This window comes from Monodelphis domestica, chromosome 4 (genome assembly GCF_027887165.1).
Source record: "Monodelphis domestica isolate mMonDom1 chromosome 4, mMonDom1.pri, whole genome shotgun sequence".
Lineage (NCBI taxonomy): Eukaryota > Metazoa > Chordata > Mammalia > Didelphimorphia > Didelphidae > Monodelphis > Monodelphis domestica.
The window spans coordinates 72,856,711-72,878,917 of NC_077230.1; the positions used below are offsets into that span (position 1 = coordinate 72,856,711).

Consider the following 22,207-nt stretch of genomic DNA (forward strand, 5'->3'; position numbering starts at 1 on the left):
TGACCAGATTGATCCCCTTTGGTCCTCCAAATGGCCTTTAAGTTGCCCTTCCTCTCTAAATCTATGCTCCGATAACCGGGGACAAATCCCAAGTCCACCTCATATTCTCAGTAGCCTCTAAAGTTGATGTGAACTGTCTATATTTTTATCAATGCCACTCATTCCTGCCTACTGTTCCCCAGCAGCCTGACAACTGTAGCTAAAAAGTTGCACATTCCTATATAAAGGCAGTAGAAAGTTAAAGTGATTTTATTACATTTTACTTAGGCCTCTTTCATTGCCTTTGGGCTTTGGACTTAGTAGTACCATTGCATTTCAGTGAGACTTGGAAGGAGCATTGGATTTGAGGTCAGAAGACCTGGGTTCTAATCCTAGATCACCTTACTACACCTTTATTATACCTTAAAGTACTATACATTAGCAAAGCTTCAGTTTCCTCATCTATATAAAATTAAAGGATTGAGCTAGATTATCTCTAAAGTCCTTTCCATTGCTAAATCTGTCATCCTGTGATTGCTATTTTGCTACAATTCATAATTCAGTTATGACCTTCTTTGGATATATAATTATATTATTGCCTACTTAAATAACTCTTGCTTTAATTTCCATTATTTAAAAAAATTAATCCCTTGATTTAGGTTGGAAGGAACCTTAGAAGCTACAAAGTATAATTACTTCATTGTAGAAATAAGAAAATTGGGGCATGAAGAATTCAAGTTAGTAACTAGTGGTTCTGTCAACTATATAACTTCTTAGGGAAAATGTGGCAGGCCTTGAGCAACAACATGTGTTGGCAAAGTAGGATGATCTTTCCTTATATAAATGACACAAGTATTGTTGTATCTTATAAGATGACAGACTTTGCCATATTTTCTTGCAAACCTTTTATCCCTATATCATCTATAGTTGGAATAAGTTTCTTGCCTCCATTAAAAATTACATTTTCACTGGCTGTCATTTTGTTTTAAGATGACAGATAGATAGATCTTGATCTTCTTTAGTAATGGCATGTTTGGATCCTAATCTGAAAATTGTCACAGAAAAGAAGAAAATTATAAACAGAGAACATAATTTTGTGATTAAAAGTTGGAGACATCCCCCCAAAAAGCACAGATCCCTAAAAATAAAGAAATAAATAAACCCAACTTTAGAATGGCTTTCTTTCTTTTTTATTCTCATATTTGAAAATCCTGGTCTGTTTTAATATTGTGTTCTTGTTGCTAGAGGATTGTTAATAATCACAGGAATGGAATAGCCCCCTTACTATGAAATAGCTCTAGCAGCAATACAAGAATCGTTTTTAGTTGTCTTTCTTAAAATATAAGCATAAGATCAGAGTTAACCAAATTGTATGACTTTTTATTTTGTCTTGTCTTTTTGACCAACTTTATAGGCCATTGTGCTGATTTAGAGCTTCAAACCAATGCTATGAGTACTGTATTTTCCTTTGTAAAAGGAAGCATTAGGAAAATGCTTAGAATACTAAAAAGGGAGAGAAGAAAAACAGAAAAGTCCAAGCCAGATAGATTAGAGAAAAATCATTTCCTCATCTAAAGAATTACTGCAAATGACTCTCCATATTCTCATCTACCTTAGTTTTCATTTTAATTTTCTTCAAGCTTATTATCTAGAGGAAAAGACTTTGTATGGCATGAAGAATAGTTCTTATACAGTATATTTAATGTTTAAATTTCTTGGAAATTGGATTCGAAAATGACATTTTTTCTTCTGGGGAAGACTGAAAACATTTATTGCCCTTCTAGTCATATGGTTATGCCTTTTATTGAATTCTGTTCATAATACATAAATCATTGGGATTCATATTTTCTTCTTAAGTCTACAAATCAGACATGTAATCAATCTTAAAGGAAAATATATGATGAAGAAATAAGCAAAACCAACATCCACTCATTCCAAACCCAATCTGACACCTTCTAGTTTATGTGTTTAATTCTCCAAAAAGAAAAACTCTCTACATTTTGGCCATTGTCAGGGCTGTAATTTGAAAGAATAGTTTGTACCAAACCCAATTTGTTTCCAAGAATTTCAACTCTCAGTAAACATAAAGAAAACTCTAGTCAATCCTGGTATTTTTTGCTGTTGTCTCCATTCCTTTTCTTCAAAGGATGCTGACCTGTTGGATGTAGAAAGCAAACATTTTGAAGATCTAGAATTTCAGCAGCTAGAGCATGAAAGCCGGCTAGATGAAGAGAAAGAGAAGTTGACCCAACAGCTCTTACGTGAAGTAGCTGAATATCAAAGGAATATCGTCACTAGAAAGGTAATTCTTCTAGATGCCTTTTAAAAGTTGTTTGTTTTTTTCCAGTCACAGAAAAAATAGACATCATTGCCTTTATCAAAAAAACACGATTAATCATTGCAAAGCATTTTCTACAATTTATAGTCCTATATTGTTGTTAGTCTGTTAATTGTTAGTTGTTTTTACTTATTAGCATGTATGCGTGTGCGGGGCGGGGGGAGAATACCTAATAATTTTGGGAAGACCATAGAATTACAACTATAATAATGAATAAATGCCTGAAACTACATTGAGGAAATGTCATTGTCTTTGTTATATTGAACCATGAGTTCATCATTAATAAAAAGGAAATTTTTAATTTTTTTTCCCTTGTAAGAACTAAGATGTAGAGTGGAGGAAATGCTACTTCTCTGGTCATTTGTTTCAACCTGTTTTCCTTTGAAGCCATAATCTCTGATGTCCATAATAGCACTCCAAATGGTAGCAAATTCATTGGGAATTGGAGGGAGGGAGGGAGAATTTCCTATTGTGCTGTTGACTATCATATCATTTCAAATAGCTCTTTGGGACTAAGAAAGAGTTTCTACACCACAGATATTTAGTCTCTCATTATCAAATGGTGAAAATGTAGGGTAAAATTCTCATCCTGCACCCTTCCAGTACTACATTGATAAAAGTAAAAAAAAGGGAATGGGGAAAGAAAGATTTCTTCTTCAATTCTCAGTTAAAAAAAACAAAACTGGAATATTTGTTTGTAAACAAGGGCATTTCCCAAGATTATTTCTGCTATGGTCTATAAAGAGATTCCCTGTGGCCTTCTTAATTTCTTAAAATAGTTTTAAAAATTAAATTCCATTAGCCTCAAGTGAAGTAAGATTCCTGGGAGAGCAAATATGTCCTGTAATCTTTCCTAAGGCACAGTACATCCCCCTCTCTAGACTGAATCCCAACATTAGAATCTGAGACCTCAAAGGGTAGGGGAAGTATCAAATGGAAAAAGAGAATTTGAAACTCGAAATTTTGAAAAAAATAATGTTAAAATTAATCAAGTATTATTATACTGCTATTTTTCTAAAAAAAATCTCTGAGGCAGTTGGATGCTGCATTTAAGCTCAGAGTCTGCATTAAAGTCACAACTAGAGTTCCAATTTCCAGATCTAACCCTTACAAACTGTGACTTTGGGCAAGTCATCTACTCTGGGCCACAGTTTGCTCATCTCTAATATAAAGGGGTTAAACTAGATGACTTACAATACCTTATAGATGTTGAGCTACGCTTTTATGGTCCATTTTACCACAATCGAGAATATTATTTGTTTTCTACCAGGAGAAAATTTCTGCATTAAAGAAGCAAGCCAGTCACATTGTCCAGCAAGCTCAGAGGGAACAAGATCATTTTGTGAAAGAGAAAAATAATTTAATGCTAATGCTTCAAAGAGTAAGTGCAACCTGAACATTGTCAGAAAAGGGTTCTCTTGTTTTTACTCTTTTTTCATTTTTCTCCAAGTTGCATTAATCTAAAAATATTATTAATTAGTAGTTTGTTTACATTTTTATGTATTAAAGGTAATAGCATTTTGTAGCATTATGATATACATTAAACCCTCAGATTAGAAACACATTTTCATATCTAGAGATTTAGCTGCATCGATATATATTTTAGTGTAGACTTTAGGAAGATAATGCTTTTCTTCTATCAAATATTTAGTGTAACCGCCAGATACAGATTTTCTTTTGTCTTATAATGATTTTATTTGAATTTAGTCTTGTTGGTGAGGGGTGTGACTTGGGGGTCCAGTTCCTATGCATGTATTCTATTACCTTGTTCCAATGCCTGAAATTCTTACCATTGTCACTCTTTTGAATTGAGGAATTGTGACTGTGGAAGTTATCTGATGAAAAGATTGGTGCTTCGAGTCAGAAGAACTGAGTTTGAAAGCTAGGTCTAGCCTTTACTAACTGTGCAACCATGAAATAGTCAATTAATTTCTTTCAGCCTTTCCTCATCTGTAAAATGGGATAGATAGAGTGCTGGACCTGGAGTCAGGAAGATTCATCTTCATGAATTCAAATATGACCTCATTTACTTACTTAGCTATGCGACACTGGGCAAGTCACTTAACCTTGTTCTGCTCAGTTTCTTCATCTATGAAATGAGCTGGAGAAGGAAATGGCAAATTGCTCTAGTAGCTTGGCCAAGAAAACCCCAAACAGAGTCAAGAAGAGTCCAACATGACTAAAAAATAACTAAGCAAAAGCTTTAATAATATGAAGGCTAGAAAATCTTGTTTTATGATTTTATTGTTGCATAGAAAAAGAAAAAACCTAACTGGGGACTAGCATATGCAAACTACAAGATTCCTAGGGTACTGATTAATATTAAAGCTTTAAGGACTTAATTTTGAAGGCACCCTGAATATAAGATTAGTTAGCCAAACCAGAATCCTCCAGAAGAAGGTACATTATCTAGACATTTTGAAGGGAAGACTCTGAAGAGTAGGCCAAAGATAAAGAAAGAAAGAGTAATTCAAGAGAACACTGAGCTCCAAAGAGTGGAAAGAAAACTTCAGAACACCGAATAAGGGAGGATTGCCATAGATGACACAGTTTTACTTGGGGTGGGCTGATCTTAATGGAATCTTGTGATCTTACAGGAAAAGGAGAACCTTTGCAATTTGGAAAAGAAATATTCTAGCCTTTCTGGAGGAAAGAGGTTTCCAGTCAACCCTAATAGTCTAAAAGAGGTAAGCAATGTCTTTGGTTACTTTGAACTTGCATTAATCTCAATTTTAAGTCCCTGGGAATATTTGCCACTCGTTTTCTGACAAAGACAGGATGTATAAAAAAGAAACGACATAAAAGTTTTTATGATCTGACTGTAGTCAGCCTCTTCCTTTACATACTTCAGAATTTTCCAGTGATTATCTTTTATGTTAAAAAAAATAACTGAAAGCCACATGCTAAATTTATTTTAATACACGCCAGAAAAAAAAAATTTTGGACCTCTCCAAAATTTCATTTGACTTTAGGAATAATACTAACTTAGAAGTTTAGAAATGGCTTAGGGCAGAACCAGTATTGGTCTGTTTTTAGTGCTCAGATTATGTCTCTTTCTTCTTGACTTGATTTTCCGACTGAGTTTCAGAGAAGGGAAAGAAACACTTTAAATGTCAGTTCCTTACACAGTGTTTCTCTGATTTGGTTTGAATGCTTCCTTCCTTGCCTTCCTTCTACTTCCCACGCCCCTTCTACCCCTCCTTTGTTTATACTACTCTTTCTCTCATTTCTTTATTTGAAAGCTCCTATATAGATCAAGAAGAATATCCCCTGTAATTCCCATATTCATATTTTTTTACCTTTTCCCTCCCAATTTCTTTTAAAGACTATAAAAATTACTACCAACTTCAAGATTATTTTGCTTCTGACCCCCCAAAAGCTCAAAATTATTTGGGAAAAGAGAACTCCTATTTAGGGAAAATAATGACTTCCTTGAAGTGGTCACAATATTTAGATCCATGCTATATATTTCTATTGGGCTGGAATCAATTACCAAATTTCATATAATTATAACTCAGAATAGTTTGGATACAAATACATGGAACTGCTTCAAGAGATCCATTGTTCACATTTAATCGAGACCTACCTGTTATTTAAATATTAAAATCATTCATATACATTGCACAGTTTGGAAACAGACTGAAAAAGCTTGCATGCTTTTAGTGATGCAGGAATACTGGGAAATCTTTTGTTGATTTTAATGTTGCTTAGAAGAAAACAGGGTTAGGGTTTGGTATATATAAGCTGCTACAAGATTTCTATGGTACCGATTAGCATTACAGTTTTCACACACAACAGGTAAAGTATACATTGCATTTACATACTGATCCATGTCTGCAATGTTAGTAAGTTTTGTTGCTGCTGGAAAATGCATTTGTCAAGGTATCCTTCCTATATTATCCCACTTTATAATCTCACCAGTTCTTTAGAAATCTAAAGCACTAAAGCACTTGCCTTTCTTCTGCATAACTGACATCTTCCTATTTTCACTCTTTATTTCATTTTCCCTCCTATTCCTTTATTAAATGCAAACCACATAGGACTTGAGGAAGCAACTCAAAGGTACTTTATAAGAAGTTATCATATTTCTTTTTCCCCATTGCTTTTTAATTCTTCTGATGCCTCTTTGAAAGTGAACTTTAAAGACTGCCCCATCTAAAGCCATCTTAAATGGTAAAAACTTGGAAAATAGACTCTTACCTAGTGAACTGTGAAATGGCTTTTCTAAGGTCTTTACCTTTGTTGTCCATGCTTTGTGTCTCAGAGCTTTCTTATTTATTTATGTATTTGCAATGTTACATTTTACTTTGAACAGTTGATTACATGGGTAGTGGTTAACCAGTTAAGCTTTGCATGTTTATTTGTGAAACCCAAATGCATGAAAGCACCTCCATTGATGAAATCCATTTATTTCTAGGAGAAATTCAGCTATAAAATAAAAAAGCTTTGTAATTATATTTGTGTAACAATAGAATAATTCAAGCTGTTAGTTACTTTAATTTCTTGCAATTTTAGATACAACAAAATTCCATAAATCTGTGGGAGCTATTCTCTTATCTACTCAAAGTTCATTTTATCACAATTTTACCTGTATAATTTTTAAGCATCCACTTTGTTCCAGACACTGTGCTAGATTCTAGGCAGCTAGGTGACCCAGGGAATAGAGCAATGGACTTGGGGCAGGAAGATCCAAAGTCAACCAAGGCACTTTGTCACTCTGAACTTAAGCACCCACCTCACTGGTGAAAATCAAATGAGATAACATGGAAGGTGCCTTGTAAACCATAAAGCACAAGGTAAATCCTAGTTATTATTGTTCCCATCATTATACTGGAAAAACAAAGATAGAAAAACAGTCTCTGCCTTCGAGAAGCCAGAACTTTCACATTTCAATAAGTGTTTATTACTTGCCTTCTGCATCCTTGGTACAGGCAGCAAATAAGAGTACCAGGTCTGGACTCAAAAAGTTTCATCTTCAAGTTAAGATCTGGCCTCAGACATTTGCTAGCTATGTGATGCTGGGCAAGTCACTTCACCCCGTTGCCTCAGTTCCTTATCTATAAAATGATCTGGAAAAGGAAATAGCAAACTACTCCTGTATTTTTTGACAAGAAAACCCCAAATGGGATCATCAAAAGTCTAATGACTGAAAAATGATTAACAACAAAAATGTCTATGGCATTATTCTTGGTGCTAATAATAAAAGATGAAATAAGATACAGTTCCTACTCTCAAGGTGTTCAGAATACTATTACTAAGTTTACTAATCAGTTTTATTGAGGGGAATTTTTTTTTCATCATTAGAGATTCAATGAATTTAGTTATAGTTCTTAAATGAGTCAAATAAGTGGTTTGGAATTTCTAGTCCAATTCAGTTCCATCAGAATAAAATGGAGGTGATCCAGTGTTTTCAGTGTAACATCAGCTCTGGTGGGACTTATCAAGTTGGAAGGACTTCTAGAATGATTCTAGAATTGTGTCTTGTCTTTCTAGAACCAGATTTCCCACAGTCAGAGTGTTTTTTTATCAGAAGGCTAATATCTGCAAAATGAACATTTTGGCCTCAAAAGTTAATAAAACTGTCTAACAAGATGTAAAAGTGTTGTTGTTGATATAGACAGAGTAAGCATCTCCAACAATATAGTTATGGATGATATAATTATCATTATTCAATCAAGATTCAGGCTTTTGCTAATTTGGGGTCAGAGGACCTGATGTTAAATACTGGCATGGCTACTTGCTAACTATGTGACTGGGAAAATTACTTAATCCTTCTGGGCCTCCATTTTCTCTTGAGTCAAATGAGAGGCCCAAACTAGAAGACTTCTGTGAATCATCTCAGCTCTGTAATTTGGTATAATAATTAAAGCATATCTCTAATGTATGTTCAAAGTATGTTCTTTTTAATTTAATGATCTTAAATTTAAAGCTATTGGTCTTAAAATTGACTGAAACCACTGTCCCAGTCAGTTTTCATGTTACCTAACTAACTAAATAGGAAATGGCAGGGAGGGCTACCAGGAAGATTGCAGGAACAATGAAACAGCAGGGGACAAGGTTTTGGATCCAGAATAGTGGTTTGGCCTTCCTTCATTTCTTGCTAGGAACCAAACATAGAGATGGAAAAAAGGAAACATGATCTGACTGCTCCTGTCAGTAAGCTCCTTGTCATCAGGAACTGTCTTTTCATTTGTGTTTTTATCCCCAATGTTTAGTACATAGAAAGCACTTAATACATGCTTCATCCCTTCCTGCCTCTCTCTCTCTCTCTCTCTCTCTCTCTCTCTCTCTCTCTCTCTCTCTCTCTCTCTCTCTCTCTGTCGTACTTAATTTCTGATTGAGAAATACAAAGAAATTAATAGTAATCTAAGTGTACCAAGTACTGAGTCAGGAATATGCTTCTAAAACAGTATGGATGTGAAACATCTTCTTCCTTTTTGTGGAATTCAATTTGTATTCTTATTTCACTCTCCAAAATTTTATTTCCTCTTCTACCATAATCCTGCCTTGGAGTGGGGAGGAAAAAGAGTAGTTATTGGATTTGGATTCCAGGAGAAAGTGGGAATCCATTTGAGAAGTATACAGAAGCTAAGAATGGTTTAAGGAAATTATAGATTAGAAGGTTTGGCAAAGAGGGATTAGTATTAGCATATAAATAGCATTTTACTTGGTGTGTTGTGTAGAGATATGGTAGTTATCAATAAAACAAATGGCAGATTAAAGTCGTTTTAGTAGCCATTAGAACATCATGAAAATCAAATTGAAATTCCATAGAGAAACAATGTGATGTAGAGGGGAAAGGGTGTAATCTCTTTCTTCTACCAGGATAACTTAAATCTCACCTCTAAAATATATTGGTTGTGTGATCCTGGGCAAGACACTTAAGCCTATCAGGACTCTAGGCAACTCTATAAGAAAATATAAGTTGTGGAAAAGGTACTGGCTTGCATTGATAGAAAGAGTATCCTGACCTACCTGCTCCTTACACTAAAGAAAATTCAGATCCATCCCATATCTCTGTCCCTTTGACCCTATTCTATATCAACAGTTCTTAGAGGGTGAAAATACGGTCTCCAGTGATCCTTAGGAATTTATTTTCATACATAATAACTCTAAGATTTTAACTTGTTTTTAACAATTTTAATTGTTATATAGTAAATATTAATAAATATAACCTATATAAATAAAAGCTCTTGAGAAGGGGTCCACTGGAGAAGGAAATGTCAAACCACTCCCATATCGTTGACAAGAAAACCCCTTGGAAAAGGACCTGGTGTGCTATGATCACAAAGATTTGGACATGATCAAACAACTGAACAACAAATGTGCCAGTTACCTACAGGGATAAAAAAAGATTAAAAAAAAAGAAGCAAAAGGTAGTCCCTGACCTCAAGGAACTCACAATCTATTTCTCGAGACAACATACAAAGGAAATTATAAACAAAGCAAACTACCTGCAGGATTAATAGGAAACAGGTGGTAGAGAGAAGGCATTGGAATTAAGCGGGACTGGGAATTAAGACTTCCTGTAGAAGGTGGGATTTTAGTTGGGACTTAAAGGAAGCCAGGAATATCAGTAGTCAGAGCCCAGTATTCAATTTTTAGCATTTATGGGGCTCTCTCCTATGAAAGAGACATGATGAAAACATTCTCATTTCATTTATTTATTTGACCAAGATGGGGATGAGGGTTATACATAGTACCGGACATAGTACTGATAATGCACTTTCTTTCAGACCTAGTTGAGATCCTTCTTAATTGGACTCCTTTAATACCATTTCTTGAAATTCTTAGCTTAATTCAAGTCTTAACCCAAATGCTTCCTCCTGCTACAAAAGACCTTACCTTGGCCACCACACACACACACACTGTTATTAATAATCTTCCTGCTTCCCACACTGACAGAATTAGTCTGAATTTACTGTGTAAAGATTTACTTATTGTATATATATTATTAAACTATGGATAAATGTAAGATCCACAAGGCATGTGTAGATGGCTCAGTGGATAGAACACTGGGCCAAAAATCAGGAAGACCCAAGTTCAAATCAAGCCTCAGATACTTACTAGATATGTGAACTTGGGCAAATCACTTAATCTCTGTTTGCCTTAATCCTCTAGAGAAGGAAATGGCAAATCGCTCTTGTATCTTTGATAGGGAAACCCAATAGATTAGCATTGGCATGCTATGGTCCATGGGATCAGAAAGAGTTGCATATGTCTGAACAACAACACACCTACGAAGTTCCTCAAAGGCTGATCCTGTTTCTTTCTCTTTTGTCATTTTGTAACGCAAGGGTGTTTTAAAGTGGTTGTCGAATTGGATTGATTTGACCTGTATATGTAAAATTTACTAATCTACCTTTTGGAAGATTTGGGCTTTAATCTTCTTAGGAAATTTCTTTTAGAAGTGGCAATGGATTTATAATGTGATAACCTATCCCCTCTATTGTTGCCAATCTCTATTTGTGACCAATGAGATTTGTAAGGTGTAATTTCTGGCCATGGTACAGCATACAGCTAACTGACCCATGAATGTGTCATCCTGGCAACCTTGACCTCTCTGACACCATGTTTTAATCAGCTAATCAGAGAAATAACAAGAATTTAAGTTTAGGTCACCACTTTGATCCCTACTTCTAAATTTACTAGAATAAATAAGTAAAATAATATTTACCTCCCAGTTCTATGTACCTGTGCTAAAATTGTATATTGATCTTACAAAGCTGGAGCAAACCTACATTACTTATTTCCAAACTATTTATGCATTCAATACCATTTTGATGCCAGCTATTGAAAAGTAATATGCCTTTGGTTGTTTGTTTTAAGCCATACGCACAAGTTCAGGGTCAAAACATTAATTCACTGAGTACCTTTATTTCATGAGCACAAAAGGATTCTCTGCCTTTACTGAAATTTCCTTTCCAAAAGGACTGATACTATGCCCATTCAATGAAAGGCATGTAAATTCAAATTGTTTTATAATAATTCTCAATTTGATAACGTTTTCTTAAAAAAAAAATTAAATATTTGAAATCAAGTATTTCATCCTTCCCTCATATACACTTCTGCAACAACTCAGAGCCCCCAAATGATCTTTCTTTTTGTCTTTCATCATTGTTTGCAGGTATGTTTATAAGAGCAGCTAAATGTGGTTGTGCTTGGAGTCTAAAAGACCCGAATACCAATCTGACCTCACATATTCAAACTAGGTGACCCTAGGCTAGTCACTTCCCTTCAGTCAGCCTCAATTTCCTCATCTGTAGAAAGAGGATAATAATAGTACCCACCCCACCACCTAGGCTTGTTGTGCACCTCAAATGAGGTAATACTTGTAAAGTGTCTAACATAAAGCCCAGCACTAATAGTTTCTTAATAAATGCTTATTTCCTTTCCTCCCATTGTCTTTTTGACATACCAATTCTATGGTTTGTTTGTTTTTATTTCCATGGGCTTCTTATGGACATTTCCTATGGGTTGAAGCCAGTACAGAGTTGCCAAGCTTCAGAATTATGTGAAATCCCCTAATCCAAATTAAATCACTCAAATTCACAAAAGTGACAGTAATTCAATTACCTTTCGTGCTCTTCTACATTTATAATGTGTGTGTGAATGTTCACAGATGTGTGTGAACCATTCACCTTTTTAATGGAAGGTTTAATGGACAGGGAGAGCAAAAACTCATTTTGATTTTTATTTAGTCTATAGTATCTCTGTGTTGATAGGTCCCAAATAGATTTAAAACACAGCCATGTCTCTTACGGATTTGGCCACCTATTCTCTGGTAATGCAGAAACCAATGGCTTACCTCAGCTCATTTTTTCTGCCTCTTGTTCCTTTCCCCAGAAACCCCAACATGACCCCATTTACCTCAGTCTTAAAGTATGCTTTTGCTAAGAAATAGGTACTTCAGAGGCAAAAATCAAGGAATAGGGAGTTGGGCAACACTCTCTTGGAGCAAAGGGTGGAAAGTATGTTTTAAAAAACTTGTATGTGATGACAGTAATTGATTAAACTGTATTTTGGTGATGACCAATCCAATCCAAAGAATGAATTATGATACCACTGGGTGTTTTTAAGACCAATATTTTGATGACTTACCATTATCATGACGTCACCAAAAGGAAAAAGTAGTATTAAAGGTTTAGAATATTTTTCCTCAAATTTAAGCTCCATAAAAGTCATGTTAAATGCTGATCATTACTTCTTTAATAAAACATTTGGCAATAATAATACCACAGACATTTGGCTGTGTCACCCTAAACTAACCTCCATTGTACTTGATTCATTAATACTCCTGCATGCCTCAGCTTTTGCTTCCTTTGTATTTAATTTCTGAATTCCTCCTTTTAGGGCTTTATCAGTGTAAATGAAATTAATGAGCTAGGTGGCAATTCCACGAATCTATCCCCTTCTACTCAGCTTCCCACTGATGCTGATGCTGATGCTGATCCCACTGAGCCTTCCACAGCTGTGCTGGTGAGCCAGCTACAAAATCAAGAGGTTTGTTGGCGTGACATTTCATTCATTCACTGCATTTCCTCATGTCATAAATTAACTGCAAAGAGTTAACTGAAAATGGGAGGGTGTGTGACAAATTTATTGATTTGGGGAAAGGCCAGTTGTTGTATTGGCAAAACATTCATTCTTGGGGTTGCAATAAAAACAACAGCAACAACAATACTACTAATTGATGTTTGTATATGCGATAAAGTTTACAGTGCACTTTACATACATTGTGTTTAATGTTTATGTAATGTGATTTTATATAAGGTAAGTTAAAATCAAAGATAGTTGGAAAGTTAAAGCCTCCAAACCAACTCTGCATCTTATATTGATCATTTGACTATTAAGAAACCTCTTTAGAAATTTAAAAGCACTAAACAGAGAATTGGCTGAAAGTATTATATGGAATCCTGATTTGTATACAATGATTACTTTCCTTGATATTTGATTTGATTTGATAGGTGTGTGTACATGCTGTATCCTCATGAATTTTAAGGTGTTCTAGGGAGAAGATAGAATGATGACACTAATAGAAGTAAAATTGGAACCTACAATCTGCTGGTTTATATTAAATGTTTACTGTTTAGAATTTTAGAAAAAAATTTTAAAGAGCCTCTTCTTTGTGGGTTCTTATAAAAAGTGGAACAAAAAGTGTTATTCAGTTAGGAGTCTGATTTGTTTGTGAAACTTGCCTTTTCATTACATGTAAGACACATTCATATACTTTCTCTTCCCTTATAAAGCTACAAGCCTCTGTCTGTTCTGGATCTATATTTCCTCACTCACTTTCTCCTCATCCTATTGCTCAAATTCCATCAGTCCATTGGCCTGAAGTCTTGGCTGCCCCATCTGTTGAACCTTTTCCTTTAAATGATACACCTCCTCCTCTTCCAGCTAAAAAACACCGAAGGCACCAACAGGTAACAAAGAATGTAGTGCTGATAACTTGAGTTGCCTTGAAAAAGAAGTCATTTGTGCATGATGATCCTGTAGATGTTTGTTAGGACAAAGGAAACAATATATGGAAACTGGTCTTTTTTTGGGGGGGGGGGTACCCTGCCAATATGTGGTTCTAATGGGTCAGTCCTAACCCATCTCTGAGCTTTGGTTATGTTACTAGAGCATATAGTTAAGAGGCTTCAAACGATAATGGTTATTGAAACCTTATAAAATTTCAAACAGGATTATATCACAGAATTTGAGATTTGAAAGAGCCTTTAGAGGCCATCTAATCCAACCCAGACACAAAAGGAATCCTTATGATAAAAGTCCCAGCCAGCAGCCAGCCAGCCTCTGCTTAAAGAGTTCCAATATAGAAAAGAATCCACAATGACTACTAATGAACAGCGTTTTTAGCCCTACATCCTTAGTAACTCAATTTTTAGTTACTTGAATTCTGACAACTTTCAAGAGAGGAGCTTATTTAAAAAAATAATTCCTTTCTCCATATCCTCATCATGCCCTCTACTATTTAGATATTCAGATAGTAAATATAGTTATATATATAGTTATGCCTAAATCATACATAGATTTGAATCCTTAATTAATTAATTCATTTGAATTCAAATTAAGATAGTGAAAATTCACAATATTCTTAGTGAGTGCTAAAAAATTCTTAAGATTTTTAACCTTTTTTGTCTGATGGGGCCCATTAAGTAATCTGATGAAACCTATGGAACTCCATCAGAATCATATTTTAGCAGGCAGCTGGGTGACTCAGTGGATTGAGAGCCAGGCCCAGAGATGGGAAGTCCTGGGTTCAAATTTGATCTCAGATACTTCCTAGCTGGACAAGTCACTTAACCCTCATTGCCTAGCCCTTACCATTTTTCTACCTTAGGTTCTAAAATGGAAGGGAAGGGTTTAAAAAAGATCATATTTTACATAAGGAACCTGATTATATTGAAAAAGTTATAAAAAAATTTTTTTTTAAGTTTACAGATCCTTTGATAAAGAATACCTGCAAATGAGTATTAAAAGTTAGATGACTCACTGGCCTTTGAACTCCCACCTCATAATGCTTTACCCTTTTATTGCCCCCACCCTCAAAAAAAAGACCATCGTGGCTCCTACATTTTAATAGATCAGTATTGCCCCTATCTATTTATAGATTAGTATTGCCTAAGCATTTTGAAAGAAAAGCTGTGGCTTTAAACATGGGGCAGATAACTGGAATTCACAAGGAAATGCTACTAGGAATGGAAGAACAGATTTTGTACAACTGTGGTCTCCATCCTTTCACCCTCGAAACTCAACTCTGGGCAAAAATGTTTTCTCTAGCAGTGAAAAGAGTCTTCAAATCTAGATTTTTCAGTAAAGCACTAATTGAACTAGAGGGCAGGGATCAGGCTTTGGAGGATATGGAGACTTTTTCTTTATTGCATGGTATACCAAAGAAAAATCATAGCAGTTCTTTGGATTTTAGTGGTCATGATGGTGGCCAGAAAGGTGAGGTTTCTATATCTTTTTTTTTTCAACATTTCCAATAACTATGATGGATAGTTTTAATGACATCATTCTCATTTTACAGAGGATAGAGAGGTCCAAAGAGAGGCAAGAACTTGCCTGACATGACCCAACTAATTAGCCTCAAAGGCGAGGTTCAAACTGAGGCTTTCTTCCTGGTCCCAGTGGTCTTTCTGTTACCACATGCATCATCCCAGAGGAAAAAATGATGCAAGGCTCAGGCAGTGGATTCTTACATTTTTGTTCATATGTGCATTTAGTTTTTATCTCCTTGGAAAGTGTTGTTAGCTCGATGTTCACCAACACTAAGAAACAAAGAAAATCTCTTTACTGGTCCATGATGTGTATTTGTCAAGAAAATTTTGAATATATTTCAGGATGGTAAAACATATATATTTCTCTTCAGGAAACTGAAGAAATAAAATACTCTGAAGGAGTATCAGGAAAACTGCTGTTGGAACCCTTTGGCAAAGGCATTTAATATGAGATACCCAAGAGAACACGAAATATGAGAACAATATGTGGATTTGAGGTTTATGTTTTAAAATGGTCAAACTGTAGTTCAACTTTCAAAAACCTTCCCTGCTTACTTGTTCCTTCTCTCCATTTTCTATTTTTACCCTCTTTTTTCCTCTGTTCTTATTTTCTCATTCACTTCTAAGAACTTTCAAGAGAGACAGGGGGAAAAACTACCTATCTCACCTGTCGCCCGGATGCTCCACCATCCACAGGGGGATCATGATAATAATTTGTAAGTCTTCCTAAGACACTAACAAAAGTGAAAGTTGAGGATTGGCCATTTTTAGCATTTTTAAAGGTTTCATAGTCAATTCTGTCATTGGCCATGCATCTAGTCTGGGGACTAGGGTTTAACTCAGGTTTGCTTTGAAGGGGCTGTGTGGCTTTGGTCAAGACAGTTTCCCTCGTCTTCTTAATACATCTGTAAGATGAGCTGGAATTTACATCTTTTCTAAAGATCCTTCCAGCTTGAAAGTTCTAGAATAGTTATATTTTCCAAGTTTACATATTAGTGACAGCAGTTGTAAAGATATAATAAAAAACATGAGCTGTGGCCAAGTTACAAGCCAGTTAAACTTCATTCTGATCTGTGCTGAATGCCATTCCCTTAAATGGTCTATTTCAGTTACTCAGAATTGTCTATTTTGCTTTGTGATTTGAATTTAAAGCACTTTAGAAATTTGGAAGAGAGAAAGAAACAACATAAGGAAGGCCTCTATCTCAGTGATACTTTACCTCGGAAGAAAACGACACCTTCGGTCTCGCCACATTTCAGCAGTGCTACTATGGGAAGAAGCATCACCCCCAAGGTGAGATGTGGGAAAGCAAAGCATTTCCATGCTTAATATAATTGCTAAGAGGAACTTTAAATGTCAACAAATGTACAAAACAAAGCACACATTCACACACGCAAATACACATACAGTAATAAACTGCCACACTGCTAGTCGTTAAGGGAAGACAATAGGGATACAACCTGGTACAAGAGAGAAGTCTTTGAATTGGAGTCACAGGATGTACATTTAAATCTCAACCACTATATACTGTGTGAGAGGCAGCTAGATGGCACAATGGTTACAACGCTGAGCCCAGAGTCAGGAAGACTTGAGTTGAGTTCTGGCCTCAGATACTTACTAGCTGTGAGACCCTGCTCAAGTCACTTAATCCTGTTTGCCTTAATCCATGGAGAAGGAAATGATGAACCACACTCCATTATCTTTGCCAAAAAAACTCCATGGACAGCATGATGCACAGGTCACAGAGAGTTGGGCAGGACTGAACAGTAACAAGAAAAACATTTACTTAAACTCTTAGATCTTCAATTTTTTTCAGTTATACAATGTCAGTCAATCAGGCATCTATATCAACAAATATAGTAAGTACTCATGTACTAGACACTGTGCTAAACACTGGGGCTAAAAAAAATCTCTGCCCTTGAGGAGTACATATTCTATTGACACAGACAGCATACAAACAACTACATTCATACAATGGAAGGGAAGAGAAAAGGAATAAGCATTTATTAAGCCTCTACTGTGTGCCAGGTAACGAGCTAAGCCGTTTATAAATATTACCTCATTTGATCATATTGGATATATAAAGTATAAATAGGAGGTGATCTCAGAGAGTACCTACGTGGGGTTGTTGGAGGCAGTGGGGAGAAGAAAGAACAAAGTTTTGAAGGAAGCCAAGTTGGATTAGATGACCTCTGAGGTTCCTTTCAGCACCAAACCTGTGCTCTATGTTAATAAATAGGGTAGATTTTCTGTCCCTCAATTGCAGCACCAACATTGTTTTCATTTAATGCTCCTCTTAGCAATTCCATTAAGCGTAGTCCTTATTCCTCATATACAGTACCGAACCCTTGATCAGCATCCCATCCGTGGAGGCTCCCTACCTGCATTTTTTAGGGGTATCATAGTAAATTCTTCCAGTCTCCTTGCACCTTGTGAGGAGCCCACTTTTTTGGTTCTCTGACAAGAAATGGCCTTTAGTTTCACTGGCCTAAAGACAAAGGTCTCCTGCTTCGGTACTCTTAACATTCACTGCAGTATTTCTCCCTGCCGTTTGCCTAAAGTTTTCCTTTGTGGTTTCTGCAGGGTCACCTGCCTCTAGGACAGAGCAACAGCTGTGGCAGTGTCCTCCCTCACTCCCTAGCAATGATGGCCAAAGATACAGAATCAAGGAGAATGCACAAAGGTACTGATCTTCTGAAACACAACCCTGTTTGGTAACATTTGCATTTGCTTTAATGTTTAAGGTAATGATAAGTCAGCCCAAACGCTAGATTTTTGTTGTCATTCACTCATTTCATTTGTGTCCAGTTCTTTGTGACCCCATGTAAGATTTTCTTGGCAAAGAGACTGTGTACCATTTTACAGATGAAGCAAATAGGGGTTAAATGACTTGTCCAGGGTCACAGAACTATCCAGTAAGTGTCTGGGGATGAATTTTAATTCAGATCTTCCTGACTCTAGACCTCGAGCTCTATCCATGGTACCACCAACCTGCTGCAAGGGTTAAAGATTTTGGGGGAAATCATATTTTTTTAAAAATCTAGAAAATGTTTTCTTTCTTTTTTTTTAAACCCTTATCTTCTTAAAATTGATACTAAGTTTTGGGTCTGTGCAAATAGAAATTTGATACACCTGAACTACATTTTACCCAGGCTCTTTTAAGTTATGTCCTCACTTTGTGTCCTGACATTTGGGAGATAAATTTTGCTGAAACCCACATATCAGGGCTTTTGGGGCTTTTGCTTTGGTAAAGTGCTGCAGGTGGGGGTCTCTGGCTCTGTGCTCTGCTCATTCGGCTAAAGGAACCCCTTTCTCTCTCACTTTGTTGTTATTAAATCCCATAAATTTAATTAAATAGTGGGAGTATTAATTCATTTTTACTCTCACAGTTCCAAGGCAGAAGAGCAGTAAGGGGTTGGCAGTGGGTGTTAAGTGACTTGCCCAGGTTGATACAACTAGGAAGTATCTTGAGGCCAGATTTGAATCAATGACCTTCTCTCTCCTGGCTCTTGATCCACTGAGCCACCTCGCTACCCTCTAAAAAATGTTTTCTTAAAGAGGAAAGTAAGAAATAATTTATAGTGAAAGCCCAAGTTAAAAAATGAATGTGTCAACATATTGTGCTAGACCTTGATTAAGATGTATTATATTAGAGACTTTTAATTCTACTGAAGGAAAAATATTTCAGCATTACCATATTTCTGATTTTTTTATATTTTCCCAGGTATTACATTCAAATTAGAAAGTCCACACCAGGCTTAAGGAGAATAATTAATTTCCCCAAGATCATGTCATAGTTTACTAATGTACTCTTGTGTTTTCTGGAACCTTCAAATCCATTATTGTGTTCTTTCTCAATCTGGAATTAAGATCCCAGAGGAAGAGAATTTGGAATTGAAAATTAAATTAAATTAAACAACAAAAAAAAAGAGCAAATCAGAAAGAGGGAATGTTAGCAGATAATGATCATATAAAGGAATTTTATAATTCTCATCATGGAAATGGACCATTTCAGAGTGAGGATACAATAAAGTATCTGACACACAAGTCTTAGCACAGTGCCTAGCACATAATAAGTACTTACTAAATGTTTGTTGACTGCCATCTCTGTGTGTATCTAAGGTAGAGGAGAGGAATGGTTCCCAGGAACTGAGGAGATTTGTATAACCCTGGATAAGTCCATTAATTTCTCTCATAGTTTACTCATATGTAAAATGGGGATAATATCACCTACCACACAGAGCTATTACAAGATGATGAAATAAGTTTTGTAAAGTGTTTTTAAAAAGTTAGATACTAAATAAATGCTTTTTTAAAATTGAAACTTCAAATTTTTTAAAATATATGTATATTTAAATATTAAAAAAGACAGTATGGCTTATTGGAAAGAAAGACATCTTAACCCCATTTACCTAGCACTTTTCCTTCTATCTTAGAGTTATTACTAAGACAGAAAGTAAGGATTAAAAAATGATTAAATAATAAGTTGTAAAAAAGATATTTCCTAGGTATTAAACAATGAAATGACAGATTACCTCCCTGCCCAAATAAAGAGAAAGTGCATTGACTTAACTACTCTCTTAATGATTAATGCTTCTTAATTTGTGCATATAGTGAAAAGAGAATTTAGAGTATGCTTCTAGATAATATGTAATTGTTATGCGACTTACTTTTGTAATTCCTTGGAGAGAAATGAAACTTTAGTATGATGCTAGAGCACTTCTTTTCATAATTATAAAGCTGATAGAATTATTATTTGGGGGGGTTATTAATTTTTGTATTAGAATTAGGGTTGTTTTCTTTTGTTTTCTCTGAGCACATTGGTGACTTTCCAAAAAGTAGAAGGCTTAGCCCTAATGCTGTTGGGAAATATTGGTTGATTTCATTACATTTTAAAAATTGGAGTCAGGTCATCGTCTTAACTAAATGTAACACGTTGCTATCTTTTACCATTATAACATTAACTAAAATAAAACCAATGACAACATACTTCTTCTTTGCCATTCATATCTCAAGGTCAATGGTGTAAGTGTGAGTCTCCCTCACTTAATTCAGTTTGGGAACTGTCCATAACAGAAAACCTCATACAGTACACAAGCAGAGTCTGAAAGAAAAGAGTACTAAAATAGCAATCTCAGAATCTTAATGTTTTTAGTTTTAAAGGTTGCTTGTCCTTGCTGAGAGTAATGAAAAACACTTCAAGTGTCAAAATAAAGTGAGACTTTGTCCTTTTGTCTTTTTTTTCAAATGCAGGGAAGTCCAAAAAAGGTATGGCATCCTTCTTGAACTACATAATGTGTGCTTTTTTTTTTTTAAATTTAAGCAAATGATTAAAAGGTTGCCGTTAAGTCATCTCTAGGCCAAAAGATATTCTGATTTTAAATTGTACAATGCTATAGTGACTTAATATCCCCATGAATCTAAATTTTCATTTGCCAACATGGGCAAAATTACCACACATTCTAGGAACTAAAATATATGTTTGCAGCTGCTGTTCATTTGTGGGCAGCTGTGACTAATAGAAAGGCCTTCCAGGTTTTGTTCTTTATTCCAGGGTCAAACAATATTGGAAACACTAGAGTGGTAGAGGCATTATTGATTTAACATGAGACCCATATAATGAAAAGTTATAGATCATGATGTGAGCCCAAAGCAAATCATGCTGTTATTCCTTTTCAGAACTAGAAAGAGACATCTGGAGATGTAGGCTTTTAATCATTCTATAGGAGCCTATTTTATTGGGAGGAAAAAAATGGTGGGGAGATGGAGGGTAGGAAAAACATAAATGAATGTCAGAGGAAAAAATCATCCCTTTTAAACAAAGAAAAAATGAATACATTTAGAACGTGTTAAGGAAGAGGAGATTGTTACAAAGTTAATACAAAGTTTATTACAAAGTCTATTTCAATCATAAAAGTTTTGATTTGTAAAGGGGAAAAGAGGCTATTTATTATATAAAAGGTTGGACTGGGCTATATTTAAAATAGGGTTGCCAGGAATTTAATTTATTCCAAAGAGATTTATTTACAAAATATAGAAAGAATGAAGTAGAAAATCAGAGAGAGGATAGGGTAAGGCATCTAGCCTAAGCACTAAGTAATTTACTCCTGGTCCCTGGCTGACCCAGGCAGGGAGAGTGAGTTTCAGGTGGCCTTGGCAAAGTGGAGGACCTGGGAAAGTCTCTCAAGAAGATAGGGCTCTCCTGATGCTAGTTTCTAAAGAAAAATCCATCAGTTAAGAGTCAGCTTTTCACTCACCAAGTGTCAGTCCAAAGGAAGAGATATAAGGATAGTTTCACCAGGAACAGGGTCTCAGGTTGAGTTGGCAGATTCTTCTTCAACCTCTACTCCAAGTAGAATTGACTCAGGAAGTTGTAACTCCCTTTTAAAAACACTAAAGTATTTGACATCCTTTCAAAAAGAAACACTTATAGATGTGGGCTTGTTGATGCTCATTTGATAATGGCTTGAGGAGTGTTTGTGTTTGACCTAATAATTAGCATGCGCAATGTAACTAATTTTCCTTTCTTTTTAAACTTGAGTCCCTGTATATTTATAATCTTTATTCTAATGGGGAAATATAAACTGAGAAATTTATTAACATAAACTGGAACACTTGATATTATTACAAACATTCTCATTGACTTAATCTCTGTATCTTGGAATTATTCATTATATGGTTTTTCACATCTCATGATCATCATTTATGATCCTCGCTTCCTGCATCTTCTTTTTCTCTCTACAATCTTCCTCATTTGTGACATGTACTGTACCCTCCCATTTCTTCCTCTGGACTGGGATTAGGAAGAGTGAATTTCTCAGCAGGTGAGCTATGGAGTATTGATTTGTATGAAATACTCGTGAGTTTTGCCTTCTTCATCCAT

At 35.4% G+C, this 22,207-nt stretch overlaps 1 protein-coding gene across 6 annotated transcripts in view; it reads left to right on the top strand.

The window, feature by feature from the left end:
* Nucleotides 1-22,207, top strand: part of PHLDB2 (pleckstrin homology like domain family B member 2) — a 131,842-nt gene that overhangs the window by 80,026 nt on the left and 29,609 nt on the right. For 3 of the 6 annotated variants that reach the window (XM_007493652.3, XM_007493651.3, XM_007493653.3), the window contains 7 exons: nt 2,126-2,281; nt 3,588-3,698; nt 4,915-5,004; nt 12,671-12,820; nt 13,567-13,743; nt 16,477-16,617; nt 17,908-18,007. In XM_007493652.3, the coding sequence (XP_007493714.2) occupies nt 2,126-2,281; nt 3,588-3,698; nt 4,915-5,004; nt 12,671-12,820; nt 13,567-13,743; nt 16,477-16,617; nt 17,908-18,007 (925 nt within the window). The remainder of the gene's footprint in view (nt 1-2,125; nt 2,282-3,587; nt 3,699-4,914; nt 5,005-12,670; nt 12,821-13,566; nt 13,744-16,476; nt 16,618-17,907; nt 18,008-22,207) is intronic. The other 3 variants (XM_001362412.5, XM_003341207.4, XM_007493654.3) reach the window with 2 other exon arrangements.